Raw genomic sequence first — 14,127 nt, 5'->3', positions numbered from 1 at the left:
TGCAATGAAGCGGTATGCCGATTCGCCCCAATTCAAAATGGTGTTCCATCCTACAGCTACCAGGAGGGAAATAATGTGAAATGGTGCAAGGTGGTTGACATTTACGATACGCTCAACAATGATGTTGTGGAGACGAATATGCCGCACATATTCGGGGTTCTCTTCGAGTGGTCGAAGAGTACGCATAGGTGTGGAATGAGAAGAAGATGCTCTAGTAGATTTCTTCCTCGTTCTACCTTCTATTGCAAGGATCAACAAGAAAATGCAAGAAAGGAATCAAGGGTTTCAAACCCAACAGATTTTTCTCAAATACATTAAGGAAATCACAAGGAAATTTGAAATAAAAGCAAGAATCAAGCAATATGAGACTCGAGGAACCCAAATCCGAAAGGAAATTGAAAATGATACACTTACCAAACACTAATCGAAGGTGGGTTCGACCAGTCGGAGAAGGGACAAGTGAGGAAGATGAAAGAAATGAAGAAAAAGAGGTTTTCAACACACTTAAAGGCCCTCTAACCGCGCTTGTCGACTGGTCGAGTACATACTCGACCCGTCGAGCCATGAATGGTCGAGTATGTGCTCGACCAGTCATGCAAGCACAAAAATGCACAATTTATTATATTAAAAAAAAAAAACAACTAATTTGCATAAACTTATATAAAAATAAAATATGTAAACATGATAAACTTAGTTCGAATTACACATACCAATGTCCATTTTTAATTTAGAAAAGCTATTTCTGTCAAGTGGTTTAGTGAATATGTTCGTAAGTTGATTTTTAGTTTGAACATAATCCAATGAAATAATTTTATCTTCCACTAATTCCCGAATGTAATGATATCTAATGTCAATATATTTGGTACGGGAATGCTGGATAGGATTCTTAGAAATATTGATTGCGCTGGAGTTATCGCAATACAGTATCATAGTATCTTGCACAATCCCATGGTCATTTAACATTCTTTTCATCCACACTAGCTGGGTACAAGCATGTGGATAGAGATACGGAACTTTGTTTCTTGTTTTGCCAGGAAACTAAACAGTTCCCAACATAAAAGCATCCACGACTGGTGGACTTTCTATCATCTATATTCCCAGCCCAGTCAGCATCCTTATATCCAGCTAATTGAACATTAGTATCATGTGGATACCATAGGCCTAGATTAACTGAACGTGCGACATATCTAATAATTTGCTTGACAATTATAATGTGAGATTCCTTAAGATTTGATTGATATCTACATAGATACCTACGCTGAATGCTATATCAGGTCGGCTCGCAGTTAAATATAATAAACTACCAATCATACTACAATACAACCGAGGATCTACACTTTTACCTGTTGCATCTTTAGAAAGCTTAAGAGTTGTACTCATATGAGTATCAAAGTTTTTACCACTCTTAAATCCAAATTTCTTGACCAATTTTTAAGGCTACATGGTTTGAGAAATGAAAATACCGTCTTTAAGTTGTTTCACTTGTAGACCTAGAAAATAATTCAGTTCTCCCACCATACTCATTTCGAATTTGGACTTCATCAACTCTGTAAACTCAATAGACAGGTTAGAGCATGTAGAACCATAGATAATATCATCAACATATATCTGTACTATAAGTATGTGATCATTATGTTTCTTAACAAACAGAGTTTTATCAGCACTCCTCATAGCGAAATTATGACTTAGTAAAAACTTAGTTAATTTCTCATATCATGCCTTGGGAGCTTGTTTCAAACCATAAAGTGCCTTTTTAAGGCGATGCACATGATCAGAGTGTTTAGGGTCTTCAAAACCCTTAGGTTGTTCAACATAAACCTCTTCATGTAAATCACCATTTAAGAATGCGCTTTTGACATCCATTTGATAAATTTTAAACATCTTGAAACACGCAATGGATATGAATAATCTGATGGATTCAAGATGAGTTACTAGGGCAAAGGTTTGATTATAATCAACGCCTTCTATCTGAGTGTACCCTTGTACATCCAGTCTAGCCTTGTTTCTTATTATATTCTCTAACTCATCAGATTTATTTTTGAAAATCCACTTGGTTCTTATAATATGTTTATCAGATGGTCTCGGAACCAAATATCATACATCATTTCTAACAAATTGATTTAGATCATCTTGCATAGCAACTATCCAATTTTCATCTGCGAGTGCCTCTTTTACGTTGGCCGGCTCAATTTTGGAAGTAAAACACATAATTACATATGTTTTCTAATTGTCTTCGAGTACGCACACCAGTGAGAGGAGTGCCTAGGATGATCAGTAGGATGGTCTTTAACTGATCGTGGTTTAGTGTTGATTTGACTAAATGAGGAGTCAGGTTTTTCTATTATATTGACTTCATCATCTTTTGAACTAGTAGTCGGTGTATTCAGATGATCATCAATAAATACATTTATGGACTCCTGAATAACACCAGTTCTCCTGTTGAGAACTCGATATGCTTGACTATTTAGAGCATATCCTAAGAAAATCCCTTCGTCACTTTTAGTGTCGAACTTTCCTAAATTTTCGCGGTCACGCAAAATATAGCACTTCCAAAAACTTGAAAGCATTTGATTGTGCGTTTCTTGTTAAACCACAATTCATAGGCTGTTTTATCTTTTGATTTTCTGATGTAAACTCAGTTTATTATATAACATGTAGTATTAACAGCTTCGGCCCATAAATTTTTGGGCAATTTCATGCTATTCAACATTACATCAGCCATTTCTTGAAGCACTCTATTTTTCCTTTCAACAACCCCATTTTGTTGAGGTGTCTTAGGAGCTAAAAACTCTTGCGATATTCCATGATTGCTACAGAACTTCTCAAAATTGCTATTTTCAAACTCCAATCCATGATCACTTCGGATCTTAGTAATATTCATTTTTTTTTTCCTTAGTTTGGTTATGATTAAGTATCCTTTTCACTTCATCGAGAGTTTCAGATTTTTCTCTCATGAATGCTACCTACGTAAATCTGGTAAAATCATCCACAATTACCAAGAAATACTTCTTACCACCTCTACTCTCCGTTCTAGTTGGTCCTACAAAATCCATGTGAAGAAGTTCAAGAGGTTTAGATGTGGCAAAGGAGTTCGCTTTCTTGTGACTACTCTTTGTTTGTTTTCCGATTTGACATGCGCCATATATTTTATCCATTTTCTTCAATTTGGGTAGACTTCTTATTAGATCGGCCTTGTGCAGTCTATATAAATTCCGGTAGTTTACATGTCCAAGGTGTTTGTGCCATAATTCGGTCTCATTAGTTTGGACCATGTAACAAGATAATTTAGACGAGCTAGAATCACTTACAATATAGCAATTTTCAGATGTTCTACGACCATTCAATATCACACAACCTTTCTCATTTGAGATTTCGCATCTTTGATTAGTAAATTTAATACTATGCTTGTTATCGCAAATTTGAGAAATATTCAAAAGATTGTGCTTAAGACCTTCTACAAATAGAACATTTTCAAAAGGAGGAAGGTTGAAGTTGAACCGTACCTTGGCCAATTATTTTGTAGTTGCTACCATCACCAAAAGTGACTGACCCATCAGTCATTTCTTTGTAGTCGGTGAACAAATCTCTGTCACCTGTCATGTGTCTTAAGCAACCACTGTCTAGGTACCACTTTGATTGACTCGAAGCCTTGAAGGCGGTGTGGGCAACCAGACAAGTAACCTTGGGAACCCATTTCATTATCATTTTGGGTTTTGGAGCACTGTTGGTTTTCCTTCGTTTATAATTATTATTAACTCACATTCGAGTTAGATTTGAGAAGCTCCTTGAGTAAGTCCACAATCTTCTCAGCTAAAGGGTTATAATTTTGATTTCTAAGGCTGATTTGGTTGGCATTAACTTTGGGAGCTTGAAAAGTTTTTGGATTTTTAAAGCTGTTTTGATTCAAGCCTTTTCCCTTTGAGTTGGAGGATTCTCCTTTAACAAACCTAGGAGTTACATTCTTATTTTTCAGAGGCATGTTTTTGTCATAGCCCAGACCCGATCTATCTCCACATTTTCTAGATGCAGTTAGTAACTTTTCAAGTTTAGGGTCTACTTGGGCATACCTCCATGTATCCTTTGAACTCAAGAGGGAAGAAACTTCAAGTTTTAGTTTCTCATTCTCTGATCTTAGTTTTTCTAGTTCAGATGTTTTGAAATTTAAGTCACATTTTTCTTTTTCAAAACAATAAAAAATATGCGACTTTTCTAAAATAGAGTTTTCAAAATCCTCTTTTAATTTTAGAAATTTCTCTTTCTGAAGTTTAAGCTTAACAGCTATCTTACAACTTTCCTTGTATAGGGCATTATAGGCATCCTAAAGATCATCTTCATTTTCAGGGTCACTTCTCAGATTTTCATATTTAGATGTATCACAACTATCTGTGGAAGTGACTTTAGCTCGAGTCATTAAAGCCTTGACTTCACTTGTAGATTCGGGTTCTGAATCATTCGACTCAGAAGAAGCTTTAGAGCAGGATGATTCATCCCATGTGGCTAACATGCCTTTTCTCTATGGCTTGTCCCTTTTTGGACACTTATTTGTCAAATGCCTAGATTCATGGCAGTTGACTATCTTTTAGAGATTTTTAGTTTTTAGTTTTACCCTTTTTCTTCTCAGAGGGTTTTTGAAAATCAACTCTTCTTACTTTCAAAAATCTTATGAAACTCTTTAGCTAATAAGGCCATATCATCCTCTGAGTTTTCACAATCAGAATTATTATTATCTTGAAAAATACATTTGGATGATTTAAAGGCTATAGACTTACCTTTTGGAGCTTTGAAATTCAACTCATAAGTTTGAAGTGAACCAACAAGTTCCTCTACCCTCATATTATCAGTGTTTCTAAGTTTCTGAATGACAGTCACCTTGGAAGTGATCGCAGTATTTTTTGCAGAAACTTTGCTTTCTAGGATGTTATCTCCAAGACCCTACATAGAGTTAACTATGTCATTTAGTTGCGTATAAAAGTCCATGAATGATTCATTTTCTTCCATACGAATTTCCTCAAACCTAGTGGTAAGGATCTGAACTTTAGACTTTTTGACAAAAGTTGTTCCCTCGTGTGTCATTTCTAGGATGTCCAAGCTTGTTTTGCAGTATCACAAGATATAATTCTTTTGAACTCATCTGGTGATAATGTACAAGTAATTGCATTTAAAGCTTTGGCATTAACATTGCTCTCATTTTTTCTGAAGAGTAGTCCACATATAATACGGTGTTTCTTTAACGGACTTAGTTCCATTAGTGCCTAGAACTTCAGACGTAAGTGCGTTCCATCTAGTCACTGTGGCTTGCCACACGCTTCATCAATGGACTTCAAAAAGATCCTCATCCTGGCTTTCCACTAAGCATAATTGGAGCCATCAAATGGTGGTGGCCTAGTAATAGAAAGGCTATTAAAATTTGACATATTGTGAGCTCGAGATCGATTAGCTTAGGAAATAAATCCAATAGAATGAGCTATTTGGCTTTGATACCACTTGAAAAGGGCGAGCTCTCAGTCCTAGAGGGGGGGTGAATAGGATTATGACAAATAAAAATAAAATGCGGAAAATAAATGCAACTAGCTGAAATAAATAGTAACCTCAAATGCACTAGTCTTGAGAGGTTGATACAAACTTGATCTAAGGACAACCTTACACCAAAAACCAAGGTTTATGGTAGGATAACCTGATTTTTAGAACTTCAATAAGTATCAAAAACTCAAACCGATACAGAGGCAAAAGAAACAAATCTAGCTATTACAACGTTCACCACAAGTACATAAAAGAGATACAAGCATTCACACACAAATATCAAATACAACATCTATCACAACTCCAAGAATTATAGTGGTTCGGTGTATACACCAACTGTTCGCAAACTGCCACACCTACTCCACTCCCAATATCCACAACCCACGTGGTATTGCCTTTCACTATGAAAGAAGGTTTTCCAAGGTTCACCTTAAAACCTTTACAGATGTGTTTTTTTTTTTTTTTTCAATTGGGCTTACACAATCAAAAACCCCACACTGAGATTTTCCTGGCTGATCTCAGTCAAAACCAAAAAGGAGATTTTTCTGGCTGAATCTCTCAAACCAAATACAGAAAATTGTAAAATTATTTATCTGAAGATTCTTCTTTGATGTAGCCGGTAGAACCACTTCTTTGTAGATGTAGATGTTCAAAGTTCTATCTCACAAATGGAAAGGTTCTAGGTCTAGATGAATTTTAGAATTTTAAATTAAATTTAGCCTTTGGCTACTTGGATCTCAAAAAGAGTTAAAGCACAATTCACCTTTTATCAAATAAGATTGAACAACAAGAGATCAAGAAATTCAAAACCAAAAAGCTATATAAAAGAATCTTAAATACCGTATAATAGCTTCACAATAGCGGGGACTTAGTTCTCAGAGAGGTGGCTTGAATTGGCTTGGAATGAATGAAAAAAATCTGAGAAAAGTTCTCTATTTATAGGTTGCAATTCAGTTCCCTCGACTAGTCTAAGATCTGCCTCGATTGGTCCTGGCAGTAACCAATTTTCAAAATTTCTGGCGCGATTGGATAAACCCATCACTCGACTAGTCAAGTGGGTAAAAATCTCCTTGCTGGAGTTCGAGTCGAGCCTTACTCGACTGGTCGAGCCAGTCTCACGACCGGTCGAGCAGGGTGCTCGACTGGTCGAAGAACCACCAAAGTTATCTCAAAATTCGAGTAAATTTCTAGATTGGTCAAGAAAAACTCTGGACTGGTCAAGCCAGTGCCTGGATTAGTCGAACCATGATTAGGACTAGTCGAAGCAAAGCCTAAAATAAGTACGTTGACCCAATTTAAATATGCAACATTAATGACCTAAACATAAGGTCTTTCTAGGGTCATGTATACCTTAAATGTGAGCATAGAACTTGTAACATTGGTCGCTTCGGTAGATAGTATACTTGAGGTACTTTGAAGCTTTATCTTGTACACTTTAAAGCTTGAAACTTGTGTGCTTGATCTTGAGCTTGTGTTCTTGATCATGAACTTGATCATATAATGCACTTGGACTTGAACTAGTATTTGATGTCGCACTTGCACTCGGTCTTGTGTATGAACTTGATTTTGTATTTGCAGTTGAACATGCACTTTGATTTGTAGTAGTAGTAGTACTTGATGTTGATGTAAATGATTTGAAACTCATCTCCAAATGAAGGTGAACTTTCCATCTATTGAACTTGAAGGTGAACTTTCCATCTATCAAACAAGTCAATCACTCTCAAGTGGTTTGTCACTACAAAATTTGACAATACATGGTGCTAGATTTAAAACATAGCACTTACAAAACCATGGTCCATTATTGGATCATCAGATCATCAGATAGCAATTATTCTTCTGCCAGACATCTAATATGGTGGGGCCAGCCTGATGAGTGGCTTCGATCCATGCAATTTCCATGTTAGTGTGTGCCGCTGGTTCACTTCAAAGGGAACTTGTGCCAAGGCACAGTTTGCGTACGTTTTGGTGATCTTCTGGACCACCAAATTTGTGTGATGGCCTTTCCTTCTCTGTAACTGCTTATGCCCCATTAAGGTGTACAGTTTATGTGACCATTGTTTTCTATTCTGTATTGCATCCACCTTGTGTGCTGTTTTACTAACTAATGATGGTTTGCAAATGTTGAAATAAATGAATGATAAGCAGTTGTTATTTGGATCTGCTTTGGTGCATCTATTCCTCTTTGGGAAGGCCCTTATACTTCCACTGATTTTGCAGGCATCAGCCAATACCATCCTTTCCCATTTCTTGGGGCTTCTGTTCTCGTTGGAACTGCTGCGATCAGTGACATTACCGCCTTCAGAAGGTGTTCCAATTCCCAAAGCTGTATAGGATTTTCATTCTGATAATGAAACAAATTGATGTTGGTTCTCCAGAATTGTGTGTTTTTGTGCTGCCTGCTGTTTTTTTTTTTTTTTTTTTGAAGCAAGGAATGTTAAAAATTTTTGAATGAGGTTAATGTACAAGAGATTTATTCTAAATTCAAGTGTGCTGCCTTTGTATGATACTATCTTTAGCTGTTGAAGGTATGGAAGGTCCAATTCCAAACTTCCCATGCAATGCATTATTCTTTAGAATGATTGAAATTTAGCAGCTCCTGCTTCAACTCTAACATTTTTAGGAGAACTTGTTCCCAGAAAAAAAAAAAAAAGAATTTTAACAAAAGAAAGGGAAAAAGTTGTCTTCGTGGAAATATCATCTCTAGGAAATTTATTTGGAAACTTGGAAATGTATTTTTCCTGGAAAAAATTCATAACAAACAAGGAAAAATTATATTTTCACAGAATGTGTTTACTTTGAATTGTAACAAGCCCTCTAGGACTTCAAATCTAAGCAAGATACGTGTAACCCACATTCAGAAGATCCTGTTTGGATGCATGAAATTAGTCAATTCATGAATTTGAAGTTCACTAATTAGCATCTTCATGAAATTGGAAGTTCATTTCTTAGAAATTTTGTGTTTTTGGAGTTTTGTTGGTTAAATTCATGATTTTGGTTGGGCTAATTAAATTTACATTTTAGTGGTGGGGTTTCAAATCCTTCAAAATCTCAAAACACTTTTAGATTGGATTTTTCAAACCATCCAAACCAGTCATGGAAAATTAATGTTGGAAATCAAACGTAGATAAATAAATGGTCCATTAATGGATATAAGCCATCCATGGTGTCCCACCGTTCATGGGTTAATTCTAAACATCCAATTAATTTTTAGGAAAATAGATAGTCCAAATGGGAGTGGATTAGCTGTTACACGGGTAACGCCTTCGTGCGTGTTACCCTTACTGTGGTGCCCACCTTGATGATGTGTTGTATATCCACGTTGTCCATCCATTTCTCGAGCCCATTTTAGTAAGTAGTCCCGAAATTTGAGCAGATCCAAATCTTAGGTAGACCATGCCACAGGAAACAGATGTGTGGTGATTGCGTGCCTCACCCTTAAAAATTGTAAAGGGCCCATCATAATGTCTTGGTAATGTTTATTTGCCATCCAACCTGTTGATAATGTCAAGAAGACCTGGATGAAGGGAAAAATACAAATATCAGTTTGATCCATGCAAAACTTTTTTGGCTCACAAATTTTTTTTAATGGTCATTCATCACTGTTTCTAGTAGTATGATCCACCTGAGATTTGGATCTTCTTAAGGTTTGGGATCTCTTCCTAAAATGAGATGGAAAAACAGACAGAAGGCGTGGATATACAACAAATACGTCAAGGTGGGCTCCACACGGTTATAGTAACACCCTGGTAACAGCTAATCCTCTCCCACTTCAAATTGCTTATAATAGAGAAATACTGAATCCTTGGTCTTAATCATCCATCATATATGCGTCCCACCTTTGGTTGCCCTTCTAAAAACCAATCCAATGCGATGGTCCTAACCATGTCTTCAATTGATGGGAAATCGACGATCCATATTTTATTATGCTAAAAGTGGTCCTATTCGTGATACCATCCATCAAGCAGGCCCCACCTTATGTTGTCAATCCCTCATGAAAGATCAGTTTGATCAGATTATTCAAACCATCTGAACAATGGCTCAGAAATTGATGCTCCATATTTATATATCATAGAAACGGTTAATCATTGTCCATCATGTTGACCCACCTTTGGACCGTCCATTCGGGACTCACCATTAATTGCTCATCCCTCTTGAAAGTCACTTTGATCATCTTGAAAGTCATTTTGATCAGGTTGGGACGGTCGACGACCATATTGATTATAATCTAGGTCCAGTTGTTGATCCAGACGGTCCACGACATGAAGACATTGATGGATAAGAAATGGACGGTCCATTATTATTGTACTAAGAAAGGTATCGTTGTCTATACTAAGAAATTACCTATCCACCGTTGATTCCTCCCAAAAATTCACTTTGGTCGTGTGACCCGAACCACTGATCAACAGCTAGGAAATGGATGATCCATATTATTTGGACACAGCTTTTACTGTTAATTTTCATATGGGTCCACTTTTGGCTGCCCATAAATCTCAAAATACTTTAATCTAATGATGCTAATTGTTGCTGCCGAAATCTGGCCTTCACTGTTAGTGGGATACCTGAAAAACAAGGTGGTAATGGGGCCCTGGTTGTAGCTAGGGACCCTCTGATGCATAAATCAGAATAAGCATACTGGGTCGAGTTGGGTTAGGGTTCATATGCATACCTTTTATCACATGTGAGGTCCTTATTTATAGTCTCTTGATACCTCTTATGTATATGGCAATGCCTCTATTAGGTATGTATCTTAGGAGGGATCATCTTCTGGATATGTGGTGTAAGCGGTGATTATTTGGGCGGGATCTTCGGTGAAAATCTCGTGGAAGTAACCTTCCTATTCGCGGAGAAGCACCTCTCGGTGGTCCGCATCCTAGGAGGTCATGGTCGACACCTGATACCGACCTTTAAGTCGGGTTGGCCGAGACTCTGTAGATCGAGCTTAGTTGTTGATTGTGGTCAGGGTTTATTTTCGAAGCTGGGTCAGTCCTTATAGTCTTTCCTTAGCCGCGATAGTGAAATGTCGAATAAGTGACTGAGACCATCGTTGATGGTCGGTGCTCTGGTCGGTTGTTGAGCACGTGCTCCTTATTCAAGACCAAGCTCTTGCCCGAGCTCCTTTTCTGAGCTACCCGCCTTCCATTTTTTATCTCGTCCTAGTCGTTTGGTCAATCCGATTTTACCCATAACAGTAGCCCCCCTACTTTCGAGTGCTTTTTCAGAAGCTTGGGAAGTAAATAGATTCGAACTTATGTTTGGGTGTGAGGTCTCATGAGTGGGAGGTCGGGACCGCCTATCATTATGGTGGAAGAGGGAAATGCAGTAGTTGGGGGAATCGAGAAGGATCCAGCAATGATATCGATGAGTCGTACGAGGATGTGTGCATGGAACAACGCCTCTTCATCTCTGAACGAGCAGCAAGGTGACACCTGTCTCGGCCTCGGTAGTCGGGTCTGTTTGCAAACCCCCAATTGCCACGTGGACGAAGGCATGGGTGGTTGCGCCGAGGAGATGGGTTGTTGGCTTCCTTATATCTTTCCCTCCAATAAACTATGTGATGAAGGTTTTACCGAGATGGACAAAGGAGTTAATTAACTTCGGTTTCAGCTGCATGTACCACTTTCGCGTTGCTCCTGACAAGGTCAGGGAGAATGCCCAGCACATCACTGCGCTAGAGGCACCGTGTAACTTTATCCATGCTTTAAAGGATTCCAGGTGCTTGGCCGGATCTCCGGCTCGAGAGTAGGGAGTGATCTGAGGCATCCAGAACCTCGGTGGAAGTTGAGATCTCATATGTCATTGGTAAACAGTGGTTCCGTTCCTCCAACATGGCCCCAACTAAGGTCAAAATCTGAGCACGGTACGCTTGTTAAATATTGCCGAGTTGTCATCTGATCTCCCTGAGCTTGGCCTCTCATGGGACCTCATTTCTGCTATCACCTCGGGAGCTTTCCCGCGTCTTCTTTTCTCCAGTATATGGCATAGGTTAGAATTAGCGAGCGTGGTGGTTCCTACAATGTGTGTGGGCGCATGGCTATGTTGCCCTGGTCTTTATTTGACTATGTACTAGTCATCAAGTACTTGAGGGGGTCAAGATAGCTTGGTTGTCACATCTGCTCCTGCTTCCTGGTCAGGAGGTAGATTCTGCCTTTTTAATACTCATATTATGCGGTTTATATTGCCGATTAAGGCCTCGACCTGATTTTTCAAGGAGACGAATCGACTTCCCGGATTGTGAGACCTCCATGTGGGCATTGTAGGAGTAGACTTGGTTTAATGTTGTGAAGGAGGATCTTGAGGATTAGTATGTTGCTCTTCTAGTGCGAGGGCTTGTATAGATACAACTAAGGCTTGAAAATGTGAGCCTGTGGCGTAATGGGATTACCACGGTTACGCTTTTCAAAAGCTTTACGTAGCTAAGGAATGAAGACTATGTCCTAGAGGGGGGAGGGGTGATTAGGACTTATTAAAAATTATGCTTATTTAAAATTAAATTGTCAAACTTAAACTAATTAACAATTAAACTAAGCAAGATAATATAACTATAAGGTTTCCAAGCCAATAAAAGGTCCAATCACATAGACGACAATAGATATGCAAATAAGCAACTATTATATATCAAGATATTGTATATAAAAGTATGGCATGTGTTACCTATTAATCATTAAGCATTCATTTAATCATGCATGTAAAATGTAAACAATCAAACTCACAGGCATAATTAAACAATTGCACAAATAACAATCCCAAACACAATTATATATATGGTTCGGATACTTGCCTACTCCACTCTCGGCAGACTCACTCAACCCATGAGTGTATCGGATTTCACTATTGGAGGTTTTAAATTAGGTTCACCTCAAACCTTTATAGCCCTATATAAGGACTCTAAATTTAGGCTCTGCATAAGAGCTAAGGTTTTACACAAAAACTAAGGGTTTTAGGCCCTACGCAAAAGGTTAAGGTCCTACACAAGAACCTAGAGGTTTAGGCCTTATATAAGAGTTAAGGTCCTATACAAAAACTTTGAGATTTAGGCCCTATGTAAGAGCTAAGGTCCTACACAGGAACCCAACACGTATTCTCTCGTCGAATGCTCTCGCAAGAGACTTTAGTTGGTTTCTTCTTAGGCTAAGCAACAACCTTAATCCTACACAAGAACCACAAAATTTAAGCCCTACACAAAGGCTAAGGTCCTATAAAAGAACGTAATTCAAGTTTAGGTTTGCAAACTCTTAGCCTCAATCCTACACAAGGAAAGAGACTAAACTTGGACTCCTAGATATGACAACTTGTTGAATTAAGCCACTTTTATAGCGCCTTCTTGGGTTGCTGGATCTCCGCTCTCCCATTCTTTAATCAGCTCCCCGATGCTCCCTTGATCATGATGTTGCTGCTTTGCCAAGGCTTTAGCTCCAAGATCAATCACCTTGCATTTGATGCTTCTTTGACGCGACTAAGGTGATTGGAGTTTGGTTGAATCTCTTACAACTACTGGGGAGTTATTTTTCCTAGGGTTCAACTATATAGTTCTCCTAGATAACTTGAACAATGGTTTGCCAAGATCGCTTAAGTCCAATCTCTAGGAAATGGAAGGGTTCAAGCACATCTTCAATGTTGAGGTTGGAATCCTTATTAGATTTGTAAACTTAAGGAATATAACTTAGAACACCATGGTATAGAGGCTTACGATGAGGGATATGAACATGGAATCTCTTAAGCTTCTATTGCTCCAAAAACCCATCTCAATGCCCAAGAGTTAAATGGCATTTATAAAAAGTTTGAGTTCCAATGGTTTTTTTTTTAAAAAAAAATGGCAAAAAACGGCTCTATCGATGTCATTAAAGATTTCCTCGATGTCATTGAAATTTTTAGACAAATATGATGTTTTCTTGTTGGACTGTTCTGTACCATTTTTGATGTCATCAATTGACCTTCGATGTCATTGAACTTTAAGCTTCAATGTCATCAAAAGGACTTCGATGCCATTGAGAAAGTCAGAGAAAAAAATCCAATTATCTTTTTGGACAATTCTGACTCTCGATTGATGTCTTCGAGGGATCTTCAATGTCATCGAAACATAAGTTTCGATGTTATCAAAGAAACCTCGATGCCATGGAGAATTTCAGAGAAAAATCCAATTTGATTGCTGGACATTCCCGACTCTTGATCGATGTCATCGAGTAGTCCTTCGATGTCATCAAAGGATGTTCGATGGCAGCTCGATGCCATCGAATATTAATTGAATTCTGTTATTTTGGGCTAACTTTTACACAACAGATTCGCACATATTCTAGCCTTATTTATCATATTTTTCTTAGTCTCCTAAGGCTAAGGAATGATCAATTAAGTATTCATTAGGTCAAGATCATTTAAAGGTGTATGGGTTGTTTTGACTCAAGGGTTAGGGTCACCAAGACACCTGTTTTACCGGTTCATTGCTCCTTGATGCTTTATCTTCGCTTGTGTCTTTGGTCTTCACTTTCCAAAGGTTCAACCGACTACTTGACACAACGACTCATGTGATTGACAAATGGGGTGTAAAAAGCAATGCACTAACAAGGCTCTCTTCCTCCCTTTCACCATTGTAGAGTAGATTTAGATACGACA

At 38.1% G+C, this 14,127-nt stretch overlaps 1 protein-coding gene across 1 annotated transcript in view; it reads left to right on the top strand.

Moving 5' to 3' along the window:
* LOC131219140 (protein TIC 21, chloroplastic-like) overlaps positions 1–8,024 on the top strand; it is a 60,709-nt gene extending 52,685 nt beyond the window's left edge. The window contains exon 4 of the mRNA XM_058214145.1: positions 7,738–8,024. Coding sequence (XP_058070128.1) covers positions 7,738–7,851 — 114 coding nt within the window. The 3' untranslated portion in view covers positions 7,852–8,024. The remainder of the gene's footprint in view (positions 1–7,737) is intronic.
* Positions 8,025–14,127: the final 6,103 nt, after the last annotated feature.

This window comes from Magnolia sinica, chromosome 11 (assembly GCF_029962835.1).
Source record: "Magnolia sinica isolate HGM2019 chromosome 11, MsV1, whole genome shotgun sequence".
Classification (NCBI taxonomy): domain Eukaryota; kingdom Viridiplantae; phylum Streptophyta; class Magnoliopsida; order Magnoliales; family Magnoliaceae; genus Magnolia; species Magnolia sinica.
The sequence above is the reverse complement of the archived record's forward strand: the minus strand, read 5'-3'. Positions and strand labels throughout refer to the sequence as shown.